Source organism: Mizuhopecten yessoensis, unplaced genomic scaffold (assembly GCF_002113885.1).
Source record: "Mizuhopecten yessoensis strain PY_sf001 unplaced genomic scaffold, ASM211388v2 scaffold4231, whole genome shotgun sequence".
Classification (NCBI taxonomy): Eukaryota; Metazoa; Mollusca; class Bivalvia; order Pectinida; family Pectinidae; genus Mizuhopecten; species Mizuhopecten yessoensis.
This window is the reverse complement of record NW_018405441.1, coordinates 110241-136161: the sequence shown is the minus strand read 5'-3', so window position 1 is coordinate 136161 and position 25921 is coordinate 110241. Positions and strand designations below refer to the sequence as shown.

Genomic DNA, 25921 nt, shown 5'->3' with positions numbered 1-25921 from the left:
ACTATTTCAGAGTGGGTACTTCAGATGATTACTATTTCAGAGTGGGTACTTCAGATGATTACTATTTTAGAGTGGGTACTTCAGATGATTACTATTTCAGAGTGGGTACTTCAAATGATTACTATTTCAGAGTGGGTACTTCAAATGTTACAGGTAGAAAATAAATTCTACCTACACAATTTTGAACAAACAGTTTTACTTTTGCAAATAATTGTGTACCATTAAAGCAGAATTCTCATACTGTGGTAAATCTGTAGATGAGGACCCAGAATAATTCTCATTATTGTCGTGTATTTGTGTTTAGACTGTTCGGAGATGAATCTGATTTGCTGTTCTGGACAGTGGCCCTGCATTATCTCAAGTTAGAAAAACTACAGCCAGCCATGAGGGTTTGTGTTTCTGTTAATAAAACAAAAAAGTAATGGAATGTGTTAAACAGTTGACATACAGGCTAAAGGTTGTATAAACCTCCAAAGAATTTTGTAAAGTAGGTTATGTGAATATGTATTCTTGCAAATAAATGCTCCTAATAATTTACTTTCAAGGTTACTGATTAAAGAAAAGAAGAAATGTAATGAACAATACCAGACTATAATATCTCATGGTTAAATGATTTTGAGTGCATATTTTTGATATATTTGATTTCCGAAATAAATGTTTTAAATCAAAATTAACAGTCATTGGTAACAGTACAGATGTTTAGGTCATACTTCTGTGATACAGGGGTTAAATGGCGGTCGGGAGCAGGGTCGTGATCGGTACGTTCCCGCGACCAAGGAGGCCAACGACCTGGTTGTCCTGGACAACCCGGAGGAGGTGGCCCAGCGACACCTGGTGGAGCAGCTGTTCCAGGACCCGCCCCTAGAGAGATACTTTGACACAATCTGTAGTAACACCTCGTTCCAGGTAAAGTCTTCAATTCATCCGTTCTTATTAGGAAGTCTTAAATGAGTAAGAGGTTTAAAGGACTTAGGGCATTATGGGGCTTTTTTGGCCTCATAAAAAGTAAAACATTTAACTTGAATTTATTTACCAATTTCTGTTATAAACATCATATTGGTTAAATGGGGCTATCTTTGGTGTTGACGATTTTTTCCAATGCGCATGTTTAGATGCCCTACCATAGCAACGAAATTATGTTGCTAGGCAGAAATAGTCAAAATATGGTGTTTGCGGACAGTTAGCATGCAGAAATGAAAGCCTCCACATGTGACAAACAAAAATTCCATTCTACGAATGAACATTGGTATGACAATGTTTAAACGTGTCAAATATTTTTTTGTTTGTTGCATGCAGAGGTTTTCAAAAATTGAAGAGTGTTTAGTGAATTTCCCTCGAAATGGCCAATTTTCAACCAAATAGCGCACAACATATTCATATTTACATACTTCATTTACAACTAATTCTAAATCCCCGATGAGGCCATAATGACCCTTAATGCCCCTAGTCCTTTCTCAGATAGAATAACTGTTATGGAAGATATATTCACACTGAAAATTTGTGTTGCTTTCTCATTTTATAAATAAGCAAAAAGTTATGCACATGTGAATATATTGACCTTGTATCTTGAGTAAGATTCATCTGTTTGGACATTTGTATGTATTAAGGTTGTACTTGAGTAATGAGATATATTGGGAAATTACTTTGGACATCTATCCTTGTATCATAATTACTTTGTATACCTGTACGATGGCTGAGTGGTTAAGGCTTCTGATTGTTTATGATCACTAGCCCTCCACCACTGGGTCGCAGGGGGCAGTTGACAGTTAGTACTGGCCACAGGTTGGTGGGTTTTCTTTGGGTACTCCGGCTTTCCTCCACCACTAAAACCTGGCACGTCCTAAAATGACAATAGCTGTTGATAGGACATTAAACACAAACAAACCAAGCATTGTCATCGTGAAGTAAATGTATATATCTGTTACAGAAGTACCAGTTAGATCGGGTAGCCCTCCATGACAGCAAGCGTGCAACTTACGATCACACAAAGAAATGTGCTGAGAACTATGGGATGCTTGGTCAGACCGACCGAGCTGTCCAGTTACTGTTAGAGACGGAGCCCGACAGTGACCAGTATTACACTGACTGTCTAAGGTTAGTTAACATCTAATTGACTGAAAGGTTAATTTTATCTTTGTTTACCCTATCACCATTGTAGACCATAATGGATTCATCCAGATCAATGCATAGTATAGTCTGCTGAAGTTATATAGGGGTGAAAGGGTTAAACAAGTTTTCTAGGTCTTGATTTAATTTCCTGTTTATGTTTGCTCTATCACATTTAGAATTAGATCACACATCTTTTCAGATGAAAGTTGTTTAAAATGAAAAGGTAAGGATGTAAAATACTGTATATCACTTTATTTCACAAATTATGCCTCTAGGTTATATTTATGAATACTTGAGTTCTCAATTAACTGAATGCTGCTTCAGTATCGAGAAAACTTCTCTACAGAATTTACAGTCCAAGAAGATTTAAATTTGCAAGTGACTCAACACCTGAATTAATCTCGGACAACAATAAAGTGATTTTGAGTCCTGATTCTGCAATTGATAACTTGCTGAGGCAGACACTGCAGTGCCTGCAGTCATTCTAATCATTCTATATATCACCATGTTAGAAATACATTTCTACGTTTACAGAGCCTGCCTTGTAGCCAGTATAAGGTCCTCTGGGGCGTCACAGAGCACCATTAAACTGGTAGCTACCAACCTTATAGCTAATGGCAAACTGACAGGTATGTATAATCACCTAACTTATAGAAGTTCAAAACAGAAATAGAAGGGTTCTGATTTTCCTAACCCACAATATTGATTGACAGAGGCATTTTTAACCTCTCAATAATATTCGCCAAATTGGACCCAACTTGATAAAATTGTTTCTTTGGCCCTGCTGTGGTGGAGAGTTTTCTTAGGTGGAAAACTATTATTAGTATGTTTATAATTCCTGGTGTGTTTTCTGCAGAGGGAGTTCAGCTCTTATGTCTGATAGACAAGGGGATGGATGCCTGTCGCTACCTACAAACATATGGTGCATGGGACCAGGCAGTATGGCTTGCTAAGGTAAGGGTCACCGAAGGTCAGGTGTACAAGACCAGGCAGTATGGCTTGCTAAGGTAAGGGTCACACCCATGGTCAGATGTACAAGACCAGGCAGTATGGCTTGCTAAGGTAAGGGTCACCCTAGGTCAGATGTACAAGACCAGGCAGTCTGTCTTGCTAAGGTACGGGTCACCCTAGGTCAGATGTACAAGACCAGGCAGTCTGGCTTGATAAGGTAAGGATCAATCAAGGTCAGATGTACAAGACCAAGCAGTCTGGTTCATCAAGGTCAGGGTCACTCAGGGTCAGATGGTAGAGATCAGACAGTCTATCTCCCCTGAGTGTGTGTGTGGTTGTAGGGCTAAGTAAAGTAGTCTTGCTGTCAAGATGATATGTCACTCTTGTACAGATAAACAGGCTGTAGAACCTGTAGGCCATATGTCTTAACAAAACTTGCTTGAATATTTCATCCAAAAGGGCATGATTTATTGTAAGACTTGGGTCTGTACATTGTAGTTTCATATCAGGATACTATTCCATGGATGATTGATACAGTTGACCATTTGCGAAGATCTCACCAACAGACAGTATTTATATGATGTTTGTGACATGTTTGATACGTGATGTTGTAGGCCACACTGGGTTACACAGACTGTTGTAAGGTATAACATCAGTATATATATGATGTTTGTGACATGTTTGATACGTGATGTTGTAGGCCACATTGGGTTACACAGACTAATGTGAGGTATTACATCAGTATATATATGATGTTTGTGACATGTTTGATATGTGATGTTGTAGGCCACACTGGGTTACACAGACTGTTGTGAGGTATTACATCAGTATATATATGATGTTTGTGACAGGTTTGATACGTGATGTTGTCGGCCACACTGGGTTACACAGACTGCTGTGAGGTATTACATCAGTATATATATGATGTTTGTGCCATGTTTGATACGTGATGTTGTAGGCCACACTGGGTTACACAGTCTGTTGTGAGGTATTACATCAGTATATATATGATGTTTTTGACATGTTTGATACGTGATGTTGTAGGCCACACTGGTTTACACAGACTGCTGTGAGGTATTACATCAGTATATATATGATGTTTGTGACATGTTTGGTATGTGATGTTGTAGGCCACACTGGGTTACACAGACTGCTGTGAGGTACTGAAGCGATGGGTGGATCACCTCTGCAGCACACAAGTCAATCAGAAGGTTTGTCTTCTGGTGTACTGTATTTTACCAATAAATGTATAATGATTCAATATAATATCACTGATTTCATCAAATTCCTATTAAATAAAGATATGAGCTCAGTATTATGTGTAAATAATATAATGTGTATAATGCAGGCAGAATGCCAAAGTAGAGAGGTTTTTTAGGTTCTTTTTTTGCTTGATACCGGTAACCAGATTGTTGTTGCCCTTAATATACTTGATTTGTGGATATAAGAATGTCTTGTACAGACTATGTAACATTAGATGATAAGCTTCTGTTCTCCTCGTTGTTAAAATACTGTGATCCTTCGATCAATTGCCAATCTTTCTCCCTACAGAGTAAGGCACTTCTAGTGATGCTGTCTCTCGGACACTTTCCTAAGGTCCTGGAGATGTTGTACGGTATGCGACAGTTTAACAGGGCAGCATGCTTCGCCGAGGCCTGTATGGAGTTTGGTCTGTTGGATATGACACCTGACACCAGTAAGTTACCGTTTATGTATCATGACGTGTTTGTTTTATTATTGTTAAGTCTTAATAATGGCTTTGACTGGTGGCAGACTGAATTGATTGGAATCCTTGTTGATTATAGAACTGTAATCTTTACAAAATGAAAACATAAGTGCTTTTAATAAGAAAATGTATTATGTAAATATCTTTCTTGAATTTAATGGTGCAGGTATTTTTGGTTACTTTTGCACTTTTGCATTTAAGAATAGGTTTTCCTTGAGGTTTATCCTTCTTGTTTGAGAGCCCATCTCAAAAATCTCCAGATCAGCTACAATATTCCCTGATTGCCATGTCTGCCAACATATATACCCGTCATGATATCAACCGTTCTGTGTACTGCAAAGATGTTAAAGTGAAATATCTGAAATTTACAGAATCATTGGTGGAAGCCATTTTCCTGGAATATGCTCGGCAACTCATCAACCTAGGTCACAGGAAGGCTTCAGAACACTACTGTCGTCACGCTGGTGACAAAGGGACACAACTCATGAAGGAGGTCGACATTCTCTTCTCCTGACATTTAACACTACCGCCAGCTTAGTGTTATTATCAAGGGAACACAACTCATAAAGGAAGTCAACATCTCTCCTGACACGATATTTGACATTACAGTCAGTTATGTTGTCACCAAGGGGAGACAACTCATGGAAGAAGACATCCTCTTTCTGGCATGACACTGCCCTGACCATTGTTGCTGTCAAATGGACACTACTGATAAAGGAGTTGGACATTGTTCTCTTGACAGGACACTACTGCCATCATTTTTTATCGAAGGACCACTGGACCAGAAACCCTCTTCTATTGACTTGATATTTCTACTGGAAAGACATGTTTCCATGGTTTATACCATTCCTGAATGCTTTCGAAGCAAGTCGTGCTTTTAAATGTGTTAAAATTTCAGTGTTTCAAACAGCTCTTGCTGTATCGTGTAGACACACTGTGTTCTCTCTAGTATAACTGTTTTATCAGTAATATTTATTGACTAAGTCTGTGTGCTATCAGATAAAAGTGTTTGCTGTCCGTCTGAACTGTTTTTGTCTCGCCACTACGAAGTAGCGGAAGCGAGACTACGGTGCTTTTCCAGCTTTTAGTTTCACTGAAAGTATTAGTGCTAGACCAACCAAACTTGTACAAGAGATGCATCTTAGGTAGTACATCTCAACCCATGCATCAAATGCTTGATGCAGTCTACCTTTCATGGTCCATTGACTTTGTCAGCATCTCCGTCACATTAAGATTTTGCTAGTGCTAGACCAACAAAACTTGACATGTGCATTGATGGTCAAAGCAGGCACAGGCGAGACATATCAATCCGAATGGCTTGTTGTGTATGTAAAAATGACATATTTCAAATGTGAGTTGTAAGACAACTTAGGTTACCGCTGTACTTAAGGAAGGTGTAATGTGGTAACTACAGATGAGTGGGTCCAATGGGAAGTATTGATTGACTGGTTTAAATACTATATAATATATAGGTTTGGTTACTTTCTTGTGTTTGATTTAATTGAGGGGATATATTTGGTTGAAGTGCAATAGATAAATAGTTATGTACCGTACTATATCTACATGGAAACCATGTATTATTGTAGTTCTTAAATTTTGTGATTGAAAAAATCCAATTGTTTTTGGGGACATAAATTGTCGAAAACTTGTTACTTCTTATTAGGTGTTACCAGTTTATTTCTCAAGCCATAGAATATACCTATTTGATACATACTCGGGCTGATATTACAGTCTCGAGTTGATACTGGGTGTGATATGGAAAAAGGCATTATTCTCTATACCATATATCAATTACATGGTTCTTGTTGTTCTCATAGTCTACTCTAAGTAGTGCTGTAGCTCTGACCATATTCAGTTCCTTGTATGTAGTATCATTAACATGCCATTAAAACACAAATGCTCATTAATCTCAGCAATAATTCAATCAGATTGATATTGCTTTGTCAATATATGTTATTTGACTAAGCAGATACCTTTCTCATTATCATCTTTTTTCATCTCAATGTTTTGTAATTGTGAACAACATATATTTAAATTTCCCCATAAAAGTTTATTACTTCACACTTTGTATTATCAGTAGTTGATGGGGCCAGTATAATAAAAGCATATTCCAACTAACAATGACCCTGTGTGTCTGGGTTTTGCATTATTACAGAGACTCCCAGTATTATCAAGTTAGCCATAGCAGATATTAGGAACATGTACACTGGATAAAAAAAGGGAGTACTTATAAAAGGGGGTACCGTGTTCTTAGATACGGGGTATTTGTAATAGATGTGGGGTACTTGTAATAGATGCGGGGTACTTGTAAAGGATGGGACACTAACTAGATAAAATACAATAACTGATCTCTGAAGGACTCGTGAAAGGGAAGGCTTTTAACAGTGATGTAATACATTCAATGGGACCTGTTTATGTTAGTGTGATTTCTGTACAACCATGATATTGTATGTGGACATATTGGTCTGTGTAAATGTCCCCAGTTCCCAGATTTCCCAGATAGGCTTTATTTTTTGCATAATTAGTCGTCTGGTCAGAGTGTTGAAGCCTACAGTTATTGACAGTGTAATTGTGTACTGTCATCAATCTGTGTTTGTTGGTATCTTTCGTGACATACATTTTAGCTCTTATTCTTTCCTAGTTATGCTGTGCTGAAATTTCCTTTGTACGTTGCTGCAGTACTATTCTGGCTCTTCTCTGACTACAGCATTAAATTTAAATAAAACACATTAATATTTAAATTGAAAAATATGATTTTGTCTGTTCTAGTAAATAAGTATGTATGACACAATGCCTGAGAACTTGTCAACACTGGGTGCCGATAGAATTCCATATCTTAGAGTGCTTAGTGTTTGTTACATAAGAATAAAGAGATAGATAGTTAGATAATACTTAAAGATAATGAAGTCCTTTAATCACGTAGGGCTTAGAATATTTTGTATTTGTTAAATATGGTTTACAATATCAGTTAGGAAAACTGTTTAAAAGAGGCAAATAATTCTGAGTAAAACATGCTGAATAGGAGTAAAATTGTTGTGATTTTTTAATTCATTGTTGAAACAATATACTAATGGTTTTATTTTGTTTTCTTTTTAATAGGATTAGGAATATTGTGTTTTATGTTCTAGAGATTTTTTTTTAATGGAGGTTAGGATTATGGAGGTCGGCATTTGATAAAAAAGTGTTTCATTTCATCATGGTTGACACTAAGTGGTAACAATGTACCGGTTATGTAACAGTTAGGACAGTTTCTGACCACATTCCAATGTCTATTTTGGGTTATTTATTCTACATAACATTTATTTGTTGTTTTTTCTTTAATGCATGTTGAATTAAAAAATATATTATTAATGTTGTCAATTATTTGTAAATAATATGAGTGAATTAAATCAAACGTAGTTGTCTTCTGAGATATTAGTGTACTAAGTGATGTTCTATGTTGTAACTCAATGCTTTATCAATTATCTTTGTGATATTAATGAATGTACATTATATAAATAAAAAGTTACAGCCTGTCATGTCTAGATTTTGAGCGACTATTTCATTGATGATACTCCTTCCCAGTTATCAGAGTTGAGCTGACTGTGAGACTTGATTAACCTTGTGTTGCTATAGTAAGTTTGTTACTGACTGTGAGACTTGTTAAACCTTGTGTTGCTATAGTAACTTTGTTATTGACTGTGAGACTTGTTTAACCTTGTGTTGCTATAGTAACTTTGTTACTGACTGTGAGACTTGTTTAACCTTGTGTTGCTATAATAACATTGTTACTGACTGTGAGACTTGATTAACCTTTTGTTGCTATAGTAAAATTGTTACTGACTGTGAGACTTGATTAACCTTGTGTTGCTATAGTAACTTTGTTACTGACTGTGAGACTTGTTTAACCTTGTGTTGCTATAATAACATTGTTACTGACTGTGAGACTTGATTAACCTTGTGTTGCTATAGTAACTTTGTTACTGACTGTGAGACTTGCCTAACCTTTTGTGTTGCTATAGTAACTTTGTTACTTGTCCGTGAATGATTTACAATTCAATTTCCTGCTGGGAATTTGTCAAGTAAACATATGGTCTATTTTCTAAGGTCTATAGATGTAAATCTCTCATGCTTATCACTTCGTAAAACAGTATATGGTTGCTTATGTTTACAAGTGTTTCCCTGTGGTAGGATTGTGTTTTCTGATTGTAACACTTTATAGATATCCCTTGAGTGTTGGTTACACTTTAGCCAATAACAGACATGTACTTATGTTTACAAGTGTTTCCCTGTGGTAGGATTGTGTTGGGATACACTGACTGGTAGTAACACTTCATTGATATCCCTGGAGTTTTAAGTTTCTCATTAGCCAATAACATACATGTACTATGTTATACACTGAAGATATTTTATTGTTGTAAGATATTTATGAATTTCTCAATATAAATATTGCACATCAGTTGATTATCTGAAGAATGGGTATTTTCTGTATCAGTGAAATATCAACTTAAAGCCCATGTTTTAATAACTCTATGAAAACGTAATGTGTATTCTGTAAGAAGTTGGTATCTGAGGATGACAATGTGGATTGCATGTAGTATACATGTGATGTACAAAGTTGATCTAGTTTTACTACCAACACTGCCACTGTATCTCAAATGTCTGGAAAAACGGGACAAGTATTCAGGGATGATAGACAAATTACATTATATGGTTGCTTATTACATCAATTACATCAACGACATTCCAATAGCTGATTTATCATCTTAAAATATATATCGTCATAAAAACAACTTCTTTTTATTTCAAATTTCCTGAGTAATTTGACTGTTTTCTTTTATGACTAATTATTTCTGGGGATCATCATTAATTTGTCCAAGGACTCCTGAGACCTGTCTTGCACTCAAGCATGGAATCTACGCTCAGATCTATCTTCTTGTAACTCACATATAAAGTAAATTAGAATTAGAAATTAGAGAGAACCAAATCCATGTCTGAGCACGAGAACGGGTTGACGAATACAATGTATGGTAGACAAAAGAAAAACACTGGGTCAAGATTTTCATATTTAATACTGTCAGCATTATGACATGTAGTTATATACAAAGCACTGATTACACATATAGCAGTAAGGGGAGATAATACATACATGTTGACAGAAAGATCACACATACATAAACAAGTGGAGACAATACAACCATAGCAACAAAGGGAGATAATACATCCATAGCAACAAAGGGAGATAATACATCCATAGCAACAAGGGGAGATTATACATACATATTGACAGAAAGGCCACACAAACATTAACAAGGGGAGACAATACATATTAAAAAGAGGATAACACATACATATTAACAAGGGGAGACAATACATACATAGCAACAAGGGGAGAAAATACATATATGTCAAAATATATAACAACAAGGGAGATAACACAAGCTACAGATTGGATTTAACAGTCATATGTTAGCTGCACTATATCACTGGCATTCTTTGGGCACAATTTCATGTAATATATGACTGGCTACATAATAAATTAAGCATATTTACAAAATTTTACACATTTTAGGAATTCATATTTGTCCGTTGAAAGCACACGGTAAGTCGTTGTTTACACAGTTTAGTTCTGTACAAGTGATGACCTCCAGATATTGTTTAGAACAAATAATGTTACACATGTCCTTTGATGTCAAGCCATTCAACACTGGAAAAAACATACTGTCATTGAAAGTGGCTTTTATATTGTCACGAATTGCCTTTGTAGTATATTTACAAGGGAGATATGTCCCCATCACTGGACGATCTATCGTGGGTCTGTCGGTGTCGGATCATGTTCCCAGACTGGGCGAAGCTCTTACCACACAGGTTACAGGTGTAGGGTTTCTCGCCGGTGTGTGTACGCTGGTGCTTGGTGAAGGTAGAATAGTCAGCGAAGGACTTGGTACACATGTTACAGGTGTAGGGACGCTCGCCTGTGTGGATCCTGATGTGGGTCCTCAGGGTGGAACGCTGGTTAAAGGCCTTGCTGCAATACTCACACTTAAATGGCTTCTCTCCACTGTGTCGACGCATGTGCACTCTCAGGTTGGCCTTGGAGGAGAAAATCTTGTGGCAGATTTCGCAGACATTCTTTGTAGTGGTGAGTTCGCTGTGACCAATCTTGGTGAAGGCAGATGGCGAGGTTTCCTCCTTAGGTGGTGTGATGGGTTCAGGCTTGATGGGCACAAAACTACAAAAGTCACTAGAATCTGACTTGGTGGGTGTGTCATTGCTGGAAGATGAGCTGTCCATGATGAGGTCGGCGAGGTCGGGAGCATTGTCCATCACCTGGTCGATGAGCTGTGTGAGGTAGGGAGACATGTCCATGGCAGGGGAGGTGCTCGGACGGGACAGGAGAGGACTCAGTCTGTATTCAGCATCCTCCTCATCAAGACTCTCCAGGGCCAAGCTTGGCAGGAAAAAGCCAGAGGGTGACACAGTCTCTTGGCGGGGCAGGTTGGCATAGCGACAATCAGGAAACTTTTCTGGAGCGGAAAGGTTTGGCTTGCTGCTCTCTGCTAACATTTTCTGTAGCTTGGGAAATGTGCCGAGGACCTTCTCAAAGATGGCTGCTCTCAGTTCGTTCTTGGTGTTGCGATGGAGGAAGCTATCCACACTTATGAAGGGGAAACCCTGGCCTGGCATCATCGGAGGCATGTACATCATGGGTGGGACTCTCTGCTCGGGGAACTGGCTCTGGCCTGGGAACATGGCTGGCTGCTGGTAGGGGTAACCTGGAAACCATGGATTGGTGGGCATACCGGCCATCTGAGGAGGGAGCTGACCGTACACACGAGGGTCAGGTACAGAATAGGGTGAAAAGGCTGGATGTCCCATCTTCTGGAATGGTGGTGATGACTCAGGACCTTTAGATCTGAAATTTAACATAAATTTATTAATTTTGTGTTGATTAGATATATTCTGATAATTTCACTTTAACAAATATGAACAACTCATTTCACATATTTTTTTAATTTATCACAGAGATTTGGGTAATACTGCATTCTGCTAGACTATTGTAAATATAAAATGAAGTGAAACAACAAACATGAAAATGTGTTATATTTTAACTTGAAAAAGATACCAGTGATCATTGCATTTGATGTTGAGAAAGGAGATAACAATTATAATATTTGTGACAGGCTTAATACAATTAGGCAAATATAACAATAGGTAGTTTTTGTTCAAGTTGCTTTATCATTTCATTTGTCAAAAATGCTATTTCGGAAAATAAAATTACCGTGTAACAAACAAGGAAGATAACATGAAAATAGAATATTTAAAAAACAATCCAGATATATTACAGCTGTAAATGGGATGCTAAATGATACATCAGTATACCATGTTAAACATCTTCTTGACATCTATTTGTTAATGAAACTGAACATATCTACTTAAAAATGCATTTTTAATCTGTATAGTTGCATTTGACAAAGTTGAAAATCAGCTGAAATATACCAGTTAATTTATTGAAAATAAAATAATGTATACTCAAAATGTGTCAGTTCATATGCTTACAAAATATAATATACCAGGTACCAGTTCAATACTCAAAAAAATACTAGTTTGCTTGTTAAAATAGAAATCAAAATTCCTACTTTATATCTTCAAATCAAAGCAAAAAATATACATATAAACAGTTATTATACTCAATTAACAATGTTTCAGTTAAAACATTAAACAGAATTCTGATGGAGCATGGACAACATAGCAGAATTTTACTTTTAAATAAAATTCATCAAGTGAGATTCCGCCATTTTGTCCATCCTCCTTTATTTTTCATTTATGAGATTAAGGGGGGGGNAAAAATGAAATAAAATATATTGGTGACAGAAGGGTAAAATTAATCACAAAAAGGAACATGGAGGAACTGCACCCCCCCCCCCCCCCCCCCCCACACACACACACTGAATTACCCTTTTTACTGCATGTACAAATATATCAAACTTTTCAGAACAAATCCTCTAGTCTGACTGATTTCTACTGTCAAAGTAATTTGTTTGACCTCTAACTCTGACCTACCACAACTGACCTCTACCTCTGACCTTACATAAGTAACCTCTACATTTGATCTAACTTCACTGACTGAAGAGGTAGAGTTCAGTTTTACCTCTACAACTTACCTAACTCTATTTTTGACATAATCTGATTATTATCTACCTCTGACCTAATGAACTTACTTCTGACCTACCCTCACTGACCTTTACCTCTTATGTGATCTGACCTCTACGCCTGACCTAACCTTTTGACATATCCCTTTGATATGACCTGACTTAACCAACCCCTGATTAACCTGACAAACCTCTGACCTAACCTGTCTCAACTTACCTTTGACCTACCCCAACTGACCCCTACCTTTGACCTTCCCCAACTGACCTCTACCTTTGACCTACCCCAAGTGACCTACCCAACTGACCTCTACCTTTGACCTACCCCTACTGACCTATACCTTTGACCTCTATATCTGACCTACCCCAACTGACCTATACCTTTGACCTACCACAAATGACCTGTACCTTTGACCTACCACAAATGACCTACCTCAGCTGACCACTATCTCTGACCTACCCCAACTGACCTCAACATTACCTAATCTGACTGACCCCTACCTCTGGCCTAACCTGACTGACCCCTACCTTTGACCTAACCTGGCTGACCTCTACCTTTAGTTTTTATAAACTTTTACTTTATGTACAAACGATGTATTTATTATACACGTTTAATAGTACTTTGTTTGTGTATTTCCAAACTGATGAATCTTATTAAAGATATCTATTAAACTTCATAATATCATCACGATAAGATATGATAATGACTATGATGTACACAGTTATAGATATTGAGTAACGTTGGTCAATGGGATACACTATAACCACTAATACAGTGAGAGCAGGTCAGATCTGACCTAAAACTTATAAAACTAAGTAAAATGTCAAATTACTCATACAAATCTTGATTGGATTAGCAACGGACAATATTTGCTTTAAAGTTTTGAGTCTGTTTAATATACAAATAGTTCAATGACCCTTTCTTCTCCTATCACGTCTTCCTTATGTGAAACTAAACGGTAAATATGTGAATTAATTAACTTGGTACATTTGATACCAGTTAATGATAACAATACTTTACAACAGCGAATATATGGAGTATAACTAGACAAAGCCCATTAACCTGCTTACACTACTTTCATTTGATAACTGTCAAACATATGTTGAATTCATTATATTCAACAAAGAATATAGTACATTTAACTCATTTACACCTGAAGGCACATTTTAACTCTCCCAATTCAAAGGTTGGAATAGTTCATTATGGTATTTCAGGGGTAAATGAGTTAATCTTGGACTTACAATGCAAACGTGATTTTTTTCCCCTTGCCTTGACCATTTGCCTATTGATTTTAAACGTTCGTAGATTCTCATTGTCGTGTTTTGCTCCTGATACTAATGGCGCTGACGACTTACATGTATTAAACATGTATTAAACAATTAACAATTGATACAAAAAATAGATTTAAACGCATTTCGTGTTCTGTATATTTTCATAATAACATACTCGACAAAAACTATAATGGCTAAATATTACTGTCTGTTGTAATTTTCACTCATTAACGTTATGTATCCGAACAATAAGTATCAACGCACGCCTCTCTACCATATTTTTTTTTATTTTGACCCTAGATTTGTATCACCTACTGACCCTATTCTATGACCATTTGAAAATTAATAGCCAATGTTAAATGTGGAAATGCATTTTAAAATTTGATATACAGGATAATATTGATCTATTGAAATGAAAAATAATAAAATAAAATGATTTTCCTTTCCTGCTTTTTTCAGGCATGTTTGCCTAATCTTATTCTGTTATTTTAGTTTCCATTAACAAATTATATGTTGGAACTGTTACTTAAATTGAAAATGAATCATAAGGTATATTGACAATATACACAAAAAAACTCATCATTAAAAAAAGACGACTGGAGGGGCAGTATACTCGATATAGTAAAACGCTGTTCAAAATACGTGGTCGTTCGGTGGCATGTATCAAAAATATAATAATACAGAATTAGGTTTGTATTTACAACCAATGATATCATTATATTTCAGTTTTTATACCACCACAAACACTTCAACTTGATAATCTATAATACACTCAGGATTTCGGGGACCAGGGCCCGTATTCTTGAAACCATTATCATACTCAAGCATGGATTTTGCGCTCAAATCAAGTTTCTTATAACTTACTTAAATCGTATCACAAAGAAGGAAAAATGAAAACTGTTTACAGCTGTAAGTCTCTCCATATTTCTTCCATCTTTTTGACAAAATGTCTTTTTTATGATTTTATGATCACATAAAATGATAATCAAGATATTGGACTTGCGCACATAATCTGAGTTTGGGCATGAGAATGGTTTCATGATTACGGGCCCTGACATATTATTGGCACAGTAGTAATTCACATCAACATTTGTCCCGGTATTTTCGGGAATGTGGCAGAAAATAAAACGACCGTACCTTATTTCTGACGACTGGAGCCCGGGGTACTGGACATGTGACGGAGGCATGGAGTGACCGATCAAGGACTTCGTTGTACTCATCATGGAGGCAGCCATCTGAGAAAAAAACCCAACAAAAATTAATAAAAAGTAATACGATATCTATAAATACGTGTAGAAATTAATTAAGGCATTACGAGATCTATAAATATATGTAGTAGACATAGCCATCTGAGGAATAAAACAACGATATCAATAAAGGCTATACGAGATCTATATTTATTTAGAAACAAAACGAATGTATTTACACTTACCAAATATTTCCTATAGACTCAATAAGTCAATTTAATTTAATTTTTATTTGTGAAATATATATATAATTAACAAAAAACACAACCAACCGACAAATAAAAAATAAATAAACAAAATGTCACAAAAGTTATTATTGTGGTTGTGGTTATAAAAGTAAATGTTATGGATAAAACAATGATAATTTAATCAGGTAATACAAAAGCAAATGAGTCTCAGAGATCATTTCACTTTCAACTAGATTTCTTGCTAAATATTTATAATGCTACAATTTAAATAGTTAGAGAAAAAAATGTTTTGTATGACACATGAAAAATGACAGATTTGTTACAAGGTTACTTTTTTTCAATATAAATATGCTATTTTTTAATACATACAAATTTTTCTGACAAATTAGCATTTAACAATCCATTGACAGTCAGCTGTGTAATAAACCGTTAAATAAAAGTTTTTTTGTTTTTGTTGAATTTTAGTCTGCAGATGTACCCTTTTAGATTGAATAAAACACTTACCTTTCAAATGTGAAGTCAAAATATTTTGATATGTCTATGGTTGCGTTTTGGAGTTCTCAGTGTTTATGACTTCAATTCGGAGATGATTTCATTTTTTAAGACATTCCTGTACAAAGTTTCAACAGTCACATCCCTTGATTGGTCAATTAGTTGTCACCGATCCCGCCCACTTCCACTATGAATCATTCGAATGCATCGAACGTATTAATAACATCGTTCGACTAGAGGGTTCCGGGTGTGATTTGAAGCCAACTAATCGGTCAGGGTGGGCGGAGTCTAACGGCACACCTCGCGTGCAAAGTTGAGGTGAGTAGATTTATGGCTTAATGAGGTGTGATCGATTGTTTTCATTGCAGATCGATGATCTCCTATTGTATTTCTGTCTTTGATCTGTGATCAGGAGTACAACTCCGACTAGAATCACAACGGTGAGGAAGAATTTGACGTCAGGGTTTCAGGTTTGTTTATACAAATAAGGATGAGTGTCAATGAATTTTGTAATATGTTTTCATATTCAAAGTTTTCTATGATAAGAAACAAAAGGATTAGACCTTCGACAAATCCTTTGTAATTTTTTCTGTGCAATATTCTGATTTGAATAATTCGTAAAGTAAATTTAATAAATGATGGACATATATTTCAAACTTTTTTCTAATGCATTATTGTAAAATAAATTCACCTACTACGTCAATGGTATACTAGTGTAACATATTTGGATTAGGGTAAGGGGTCGCTTTATCGTCATACTTATTAAAGATCACAATACCGCTATGCAAAAAATAGAGACTTTCTATTGTGTTGGCTAAAATGGTAAATATGTTTATTCAATTAAAAACGAACAAATGGCAATTGAATTTATTCAAACTCTACGGCTTCACTTACATATGACATAGTGAAGCATTTTATAATAAGAAGCATATCTTTTTTACCGTAGTAATTAGTATGATCCTTTTCCATTAAACAATGACACCATCAATACAATTGGCAGTATATTTTATATATCAATATTTATTTATAAAAGTAACATTAACGTACCAATGGGGATACATATTACATTAGCACCAGTACCTACTTCAGTAAATTTACTTCATGCCCAATCACGACTTTATTAAGTTGGCAAAGTAATGTCGGACTGATAAAATACTGGCATAGATATATGGTAACTTATAACACACCTCATCATTGATCATGTGATCATACCAGTTCCATTATTGCATCTATACGGTTAGGATGATGTAACTAAATGTTTAAATATTATCAAACTATTATATATATTTTTTTTAGCATGTATATATAATTAAATGAATTATTTTCTGTACTTAACCTAACTCAATCATACTTGTTGATAGTTGCTAGTCAATTTAGATAATATTATAACTATCATATAGCGAATGTATGATTGAGTGTATGAGTTTAATACAATAATATAGATAGCTTATTAATTACATGTATATATATAATGTCATACTTACACCATCTCGGAGAAGATTGATATATGCCTAGCCTGTTATCTTATCCATTTATATATGTTAATATATATATATAATATCATACTTACACCATCTCGGAGAAGATTGTTATAGGCCTAGCCTGTTATCTTATCCATTTATATATGTTAATATACATACATAATACAATTTGTTAAAACATACCATACATACCAGTTCCTACTTGAAAAAATCTAAACGATTTGCAATTTCGATTTCAAAAGTATTTTATTGACAATACATATATAATACAAACATATAAGTTAAACATTAAAGAAGATATTAGAACAGTATTGACAAAAGAATTAGACAACAGGCTTTGCCTATATCAGTCTTCTTCTATTTCCGGTAGCTATGTACAATGCTTAAATATATAAAATGTTGTAATTCGTTTTCCTCTCACACACATGCACACGCACCACCAGCTTATGTCTAATACTCGTTATTTAAGGGACAAAACTTGCCTGAATAATAATAATAATAACAATACATGAATATTCATTTGGAATTTATCTAGCACGTATAAGTAACGAAACGTTTTGATGATTTAATATAAGAGTCAACATGTATACGAATAGTTTGCAATTCATAAATGATATTCTAAGTTCTAATCCTAAACTATAATAAAGTACGAATGGGAGTATGTGAGCCAGTGAGAATGTGTCCCTTTACTGTAATTTATTAATCACATTTGCCCTTATTGTCCTACTGTCTATTTTCTATACCTAATATAATAAGTTTATCTATAAACAACCGGTTATCTATGGAAAAGACTGATATAGGCTTAGCCTGTTGTCTCACCTTTTGGTGATACGTGTATTGTTTTATTTACTTATATTCTGTTCATTTGTATTATTGTAATCATAGTCAAATATTTTGAAATGAAATTGCATCAATTATCTGAATAATGATTGAAGTATGAACCCAATCGGGAACCGTCGGCACTTTCCGTAAACGAGAAATTAGTATTATCTCATTTACGGAAAGTGCCGACGGTTCCCGATTGGTATGAACCTTATCTTTGAATAAAAAGAATAGTCAAGTCGGTTTGGACATGTATTACGTCATACGAGCGAACAAATTGACGTACAAATCACCTGAACAACATTGATTTTGCACAATAATTTTCAGACGTAAGTTTCTTTAGTGTAGATAATGACGGACGAGGAGGCCTACTGAATACAAACAGGATATGGCATAATCAAATTATTTATCAAAACTGATATTGTATCTTAAAAGCTTACAACCGTAAGAACTTATCATATATTTCAGAATCCTAGTTCAAAAAAATATACTGTTGTTCCAGCGCTAAAGGTGGTTTATCTTATCAGTACACAGAGGTTTAATGAAATAAGTGACGTTCGATTTAGTAATCACAGATTTTTTTTTAGGTATCAATTTCATGTCGAAAAAAACCCGGACCCTAGTATGTCGATGAAATCAATTTCGTGTCGAAACAAACCCTGGTTGGTCGATGCAATTAAGGTCATGTCGAACCAAAGCCCAGCATGTTATGTCAATGCAATCGCTTTGATGTTGAAACAAACCCTGGTATATCGATACAATCAAGGTCATGTCGAAACAAACCCTGGTATGTCGATACAATCAAGGTCATGTCCAAACAAACCCCTGGTATGTCGATACAATCAATTTAATGTCCAAACAAACCCCTGGTATGTCGATACAATCGATTTAATGTCCAAACAAACCCCTGGTATGTCGATACAATCGATTTAATGTCCAAAAAAAACCCCTGGTATGTTGATACAATCAATTTGATGTCCAAACAAACCCCTGGTATGTCGATGCAATCAATTTGATGTCTAAACAAACCCCTGGTATGTCGACGCATCACGATGTTTCTCAGACAAAGATCACACATTGCAGTATCAAGACTTTTAATTGATATTAGTTAATGATAACAAATACAATTTCAGTGTATAATGAGAAAAAATAATTACATCATTATTTTCTTGTACATGGAATATACTATTAAGATGTAACATTCTTTTTCTATTTATTCATAAATACGATAAAATGATGCGTGGACACTGGAAGTTTAATAGGGAAAAGACAGCTATAGGCTTTGCTTGTTATATAATCATTTTAAAATTTATAGTGATCTCTTACAAATATTTCTGTACTTGTGATCTATCTGTAAGTCTTCCCGGTAGTAAAAATTAAACATTTTGAAAAAAAAAAAAAAAAAGACAAAATGTAGAGATGTGTATAACATAGGATTTACAACGGTTTCGCAGAACAAATAAATAATGATGTCTGTCTAATTTATTGTTACTTCAATCACAAACAGTCATTTACATCGCCGATTAATGTATACCGTCATCATCAATAAATAATATATATGACGATACTATGATATCGACAGCTATAGCATCATATATCACGACACTACTAAAACGGTGTTGCTAATATTATTTTTATTACTAAAATAATTTAAATCTGGGCGAGGAAAGATCATGATTGCGCTATCATGATAGTGTTATCTGAAAAAAACACCATGGTATACGTTATTGCAATGATAAAATCCGAGAATATGTTTTTTCCGAAGGTATGAAGAAAGACCCGAACGTATATCAAACCGAAAGTAGGAAACCCACGATCTTCGAGTTCGACGCGCTGGTTCAAGAACAAAATCAGTACGTTTGAGAAGAAATTAACCTATTGGGTGATGTTTCAAGGAAAGCGACGAGAGCGATTTAGAATACGCTGAGCTACGGAGGGTTGCCTAGGTAAGACGGAGGTTATGCCTGGTTACAGGTGTTGCATTTGCGTGTAATTTGATCGAGTGTCGTATTTCTAGTTCTATTAGACAGGTATAGGTAATTACCACTTTCAAGAAGTTGAAGATATTGTCCTGTTAGAGAGAGAGACTCGCAAATGATAGGATACACATTAAAATTCATTTTTAGAGTGAAAGAAAGCGTTTGGACTCTCATTTTCCATAAATGTAGTCTGAGCAAGCAAGTGGTCGGGCCAATCCCCACCGACGAGACTTATTCGACAGTCCGCAAGCACTAAGGTTAGGTGGGAGGATGGTGTCGTTCTAGTGTAGAATAATGCATTAAATATTTCTAGATAAGGACATTTAAGATGTTGTACACGTCAGATTACGTGTGTCTATAAATAACTTGGACGGCAAGTTTACTTTCATTTCAGCAGAGCGTGTTCTCTGTTGTTACAAATCTGATAACGGCAGCAGAATAAGCCATATATAGGCCTATATATCCTTTAGGACTGTGGGAAACTGCACAGTGAGTTCATTTTTTCTTCTAATTGCCATATCACTCATTACCTCCCCTTTCTCCTCACTCTTATAGATTTGTACACATTCCCCTAGTTATCAAGTATCAACTCATTTATTCCTCTTTCCCTCAGTGTGTGTCTATCTCTGTTTCAATGTCATGGAAAAGTCAACAGCTGGATAGAAAAAATCTTCCCAAGTGCAAGTTGGGGGGGGGGGGGGGGGGGGGGGNGAATCCAACACTGTCCCAGTAAGATCAGGGGTTCTCCAAGGTTTGGTCCTTAGGCCATGCCTTTTTCTGTTTTAAAGAAACAATATAGGTGAGGGCATTACATCATCTATTAGGCTCTGTTCAGGTCAGTTCATTATGTGTTTCACAGTAACACGAGGGAGAGATTCACACTCCCTGCAAAGAGATCTTGACAGCTAGACTAGGTCTTTGGTGGAGAAAATGGAAGATGGCGTTCCATCCTGACAAATGCCTGGTCCTCTTTATGACTAGGAATAGACACCCAATAGTCCATCCATATACACTCCATGACCATAATGATAATAGACATTCTTTATTGAGGATAAGTACATGTTTAGCCATGGGATAATCTTCCACATGGTCATGAAACTCCAACATGTGTCAGAAGGCAAATACCTGGGTGTTAAGATCAGATATGAAGTGGAAGTCTCATGTTAATAACATCACTAGGAAGGCAAAAACAACCTTGGGCTTGTACTTTTTACCAAAGTTCTTTCCAAACTGTCTCCTACACAATGTCGGTGTGGAAAGAATCATTCTTTCCCCAGACAATCAGCAATTTGGATAAACTATCCCCTGAAATCATATCAGCAGATACTCCAATGTCTTTCAAATCAGCAATCTTCTCCTTTAAATTCTAATTTTGATCCCTTTCATTTCACATGATGAATATCATTTTAAACCTATTGAAATCATTTATATATTGCTAGAAGTAGAAGTCTATCTGCCTCTCTCTCTCTCTGTTAATTTCATGACCCTTTCTGATGATCCCTTCAAACATTTTCCCCTTGCCCTTCTATTTTCTTCTTTCCTTCTTTCCCAGTGCCTATTCCCTTTAAAATGTTAAGAAATTTACCATTAAAGAAATTTGATAAGAATTTGGTGCAAATTGTCTTTACTGTTTTATTTATAATATATGTATTCTTCAATGAAATTACACAGTTAATATTATTAGCAGTTTATTTTTTTTAGGGTGGTGAATAGACAAATTTTAAAAAGATGGATCAGAGACCCGAGAGTACAGGTACCCCTCCTATCAGTGAACTCCAAGGGTATCATGGGGCTCACACAACATCTTCCACAGGCCATGAACCTTCAGTCCAGTCTGGATTCCCACCATCTTCTATAGGGTACACACCAGCTAACCAGACACAAGGTCAACCATACTTTCATCATCAAGGTCAAGTTCAAGGTCAGTCAGTAGAGCAGCAACACATTCAACCACAAGGTCAGCTTCAAAGTCATTGGCAACAGAATAATCCACAGATGGAGACTAGAAATCATCCACAAGGTCACTTTCAAGGTCAGTGTGATGGTCAGATTCAGGGTCAGCCCCATGGTCACCAAGGAAATGTCCAAAATGCTACTTCTGGGGGTCAAAATGTTCCAGGTCATTTGCAAGAAGAAAGTCACCTTCCTCACGATTCCAGACCGAAATCACAGACAGACAGCTGGCAGCCTCCACCAATGACGGGAATATCTGGGGTGCACCAGACTAACAAGGATCAATGGTACCAGGGAGCACCATTACCACAACAGTCTGGGCAGCCACACACATTTCGCAGCACCGGGCAACCACCTTACAGCACCGGGCAACCACCTCACAGCACCGGGCAACCACCTTTCAGCACTGGACAGCCACACATATCTCACAGCAGTGGGCAATTCACAAAACCTGGCATAAATCACCCTAATATGATACCTGATGTGCCCAGGTCACAGCCTCCAATGGTGATTCCTACCATGCACCATCAGGCCGACAAGCCTGGAACACAACCAGCAGAACCCAGGCATGAGTCACCAGTTCAGCATTATGACATTCCTGTACAACATTTTACACCAAGATTTCCACATCAACAATTTATTGTACCAAGACAACCCTTTAGTCCCAATTATCCTATCCAGAGTCAGACGGGTCCACACCCACAACATCTTCATCCCACGCAGCAAGGTCAGTCCAAACAGCACGGTCTGCCCACACAGCAAAGTCCACCCACACAACAAGGTCATCGGAAACAATATGGTCCGCAAATACGAAATAGTCCGCAAATGCAATATATTCCATCCACATCACACAGTCCAATCATGCAACATGGTCCTCCCACATCACATGGTCCTCCCACATCACAGGGTTCTCCAACATCACAGGGTTCTCCAACATCACAGGGTCCAACCCCACAACAAGGTCCTCCAACATCACAGGGTCCTCTTACACAACACAGTCCTCCTGCATCACAGGGTCCCCCGACACAACATGGTCCTCCCATATCACAGGGTTCACCCCTACAACATGGTCATCCAACATCACAGGGTCTACCCACACAAGATGGTGGTCAGACACAATATGGTCCACCCACACAGCCTGGATACTACCAATTTCCTGAGGCATCTGCTCCCTCCGGGTCTCAGTACGACCAACCGAATATTTATCCAAATAATCAATACAGAAGAGATTATTCTCCAAACCGACAAGGCAACAGCCCTGGTCCTCATCAATACAATCAGCACGGTCACCAGGGTTACCAAGGTCAAACATACCATGGCCAGGGTTACCAGGGTCAAGGTAACCAAGGTCAAGTTTACCAAGGTCAGGGTTATAAAAATCAAGGTTACCAAGGTCAATATTATGAAGGTCAACAAGGTCCAATGTGGTCAAATCAAGGGACATGGTTGCAGAACATCCCACAAGCTTGGGGACCACATAATCAGCAATATGATCACGGTCAAAGCACTGACCAGTACAAAGCAGATCATCAGAACTTTCCACCAGGGGGAGCTGGTGGACCATTTCCCCAGCAAGATGACAACTCCAGGGGACCAGTCAAATTCAAAGAAGGTTCTCCAAACCAAGGGACCAAGGATATGACATCAGTCTCAAAGAAACAGCAGCAGGGGAGACAACCCTCTACTGAAGAAGCAGAGGACAATGGTTTGTAGTTGTTTCATGTTCCTAGATGTGTCTTTTAGTTCACATGAGCAACAATCATTTTATACCTTACCTCTCTTTGGGGCTAAGGGAAAGGGTCAAAAAGGGGTACCAAGTAATTATAGCCATTTTCCCTTTTTTTAAGACATAAATATAGCAGGACTAAGGTACTTCAGTTGTAGGAATGTCGAGGGTTATAAATAAAGCCTTATTTTACCAAGTACAAAGCCATAATGACCACTCCAAGGGGTAACATTTGATGATAGGTTATATAGGGGTTCTGCTAAAGTACAGAATAGATTCCAAATTTGTTACAACGAACCATTATCAGAAAGGAGTTTCCTTTCTATCTGTATATGGGTTGGCTTTCCGAGTCGATTTCTGGATGGGTCACTATTCACTTACATTGTACAAAGCATAAGTCTATATATAGCTGAAGACAAGGAATAAAAAGGCTTCCAATCAATTAGTTCCTTCGACCCCAAATGTGACCCTACCAAGGCCAATTTTACATAGGTTATGTAGCGACTTCTTAAAGTTCTGCTAAGCTAATTTCATTCAAGGAAGCATAATAAGTAATTAAGGCCCTATGGCCTCTTGTTACATTGGGGTTAGACATAAAATGTAGAGCAATTTTAAGTCACTTTAATAGACCCTGAATATACCAAGCACTCAAGTAAAGACACGTTGTTGTACTGTTGGCTTTGTTCATTCTCCATTTTAGTGATTGGTAGAATGTTCAATTACAGATAAACAATGTTCATTCTCCATGTTAGTGATTGGTAGAATGTTCACTTACAGATAAACAATGTTCAGTCTCCATGTTAGTGATTGGTAGAGTGTTCACTTACAGATAAACAATGTTCAGCTTCCATGTTAGTGATTGGTAGAGTGTTCACTTACAGGGAAACAACAAGCAATCATGGTGACCTTCAAGGCTAATACAAGTGAGGATACGCTGGAAAATTATTTTGAGAATGAGAAACGATCTGGAGGTGGGACTATTGACCTAATGGACTACAGCGAGGACAGAGGAGAGGCCATCATCACATTTCAGGACAGTACAGGTAAGGTCAAGGTCAGAGAAAGGTCATAAGTCAAGGTCAAGTCACACTCAAGTCAAGGAGAAGGCAAAACAGAAAATCATCATGATGATATATACAGTAAAAAAAAAACAAAGTCTGGGGACCATTAGATTAGTTTTTCAGATTAATACTATGCTCAGTTAGATGTACAGCTGAATGGGTACAGAGTTAGACTAATAATCGGTAGTCCTGGGTTTGAATACCAGCAGCTGCACCTGAAAAAATATAATTGTTGAACATTTAAAATGCAATAACAAAAAAACTAAGAAAATATTCATTGATTTGAAAAAGGTTCTTTGTTGATGAAAGTGACACCAAGACGGAAGTCTATAAACATAGAAAACTGTAAATGTTTTAAATTACACTTCGAAACTAAACATCCATGGAGGCGTAGAGCCAACGCCGTACTTCTAGTTCTGTAGGTTTTGTTATCCCTGGAAACTAAACATATTCATTATATCTCACTTTTGATGTTGAAGAAACAAATAATTTTGGTTGATAGCTCAAAATAGTGATTTGTGTCTTAATAAGGACTGGGATTTTTCCATAAACATACCCAAGGGTCATTTTACACCTGAAAAAAAAATCACCCCCAAATAACATTTCGATTTCAACAAATTTTATTGAACAAAAACAATTGAACAATTAGAAGAGACAACAGGCTTAGCCTTTATAAGTCCTAACCCGTATAGATGGACAGAAAGTATAGATTTAATAGATAGTCTAACAAGACACACTCATATACACTTACAAACAGATAACAAACACACATTCATATACACTTA

At 36.6% G+C, this 25921-nt stretch overlaps 3 protein-coding genes across 7 annotated transcripts in view; 2 read left to right on the top strand and 1 right to left on the bottom strand.

Annotated features, from left to right (window-relative positions):
- LOC110448735 (WD repeat-containing protein 11-like) overlaps nt 1-5908 on the top strand; it is a 35510-nt gene extending 29602 nt beyond the window's left edge. For 2 of the 3 annotated variants that reach the window (XM_021495130.1, XM_021495129.1), the window contains exons 22-29: nt 305-389; nt 724-906; nt 1928-2094; nt 2644-2738; nt 2966-3063; nt 4191-4271; nt 4612-4756; nt 5158-5908. In XM_021495130.1, coding sequence (XP_021350805.1) covers nt 305-389; nt 724-906; nt 1928-2094; nt 2644-2738; nt 2966-3063; nt 4191-4271; nt 4612-4756; nt 5158-5300 — 997 coding nt within the window. In that variant the 3' untranslated portion in view covers nt 5301-5908. Of the gene's footprint in view, nt 1-304; nt 390-723; nt 907-1927; nt 2095-2643; nt 2739-2965; nt 3064-3674; nt 3922-4190; nt 4272-4611; nt 4757-5157 lie in introns of those variants that run through there. The other variant, XM_021495132.1, reaches the window with a different exon arrangement.
- Nucleotides 5909-9772: 3864 nt separating this feature from the next.
- Nucleotides 9773-16163, bottom strand: LOC110448749 (zinc finger protein 629-like). The gene is made up of 3 exons (XM_021495172.1): nt 16127-16163; nt 15325-15422; nt 9773-11681 (listed from the first exon to the last, which is right to left on the bottom strand). The coding sequence occupies exons 2-3, from the start codon at nt 15420-15422 to the stop codon at nt 10538-10540; spliced, it is 1242 nt and encodes a 413-aa protein (XP_021350847.1). The 5' UTR covers nt 16127-16163; the 3' UTR covers nt 9773-10537.
- A 4026-nt stretch (nt 16164-20189) lies between these two features.
- LOC110448733 (poly [ADP-ribose] polymerase 14-like) overlaps nt 20190-25921 on the top strand; it is a 41678-nt gene continuing 35946 nt past the window's right edge. The window contains exons 1-3 of one of the 3 annotated variants that reach the window (XM_021495128.1): nt 20190-20270; nt 22098-24054; nt 24957-25118. In XM_021495128.1, the coding sequence (XP_021350803.1) occupies nt 22125-24054; nt 24957-25118 (2092 nt within the window). In that variant the 5' untranslated portion in view covers nt 20190-20270; nt 22098-22124. Of the gene's footprint in view, nt 20392-22097; nt 24055-24956; nt 25119-25921 lie in introns of all 3 variants that reach the window. The other 2 variants (XM_021495126.1, XM_021495127.1) reach the window with 2 other exon arrangements.

Excerpts from the sequence above, each read along its gene's own strand:
- LOC110448749 (XM_021495172.1), bottom strand. The coding sequence starts at position 15,422 with ATGGCTGCCTCCATGATGAGTACAACGAAGTCCTTGATCGGTCACTCC. Across the intron at positions 11,682-15,324 it reads CTCCAGTCGTCAGAAATAAG|ATCTAAAGGTCCTGAGTCAT; the intron begins GTACGGTCGTTT and ends GTTAAATTTCAG.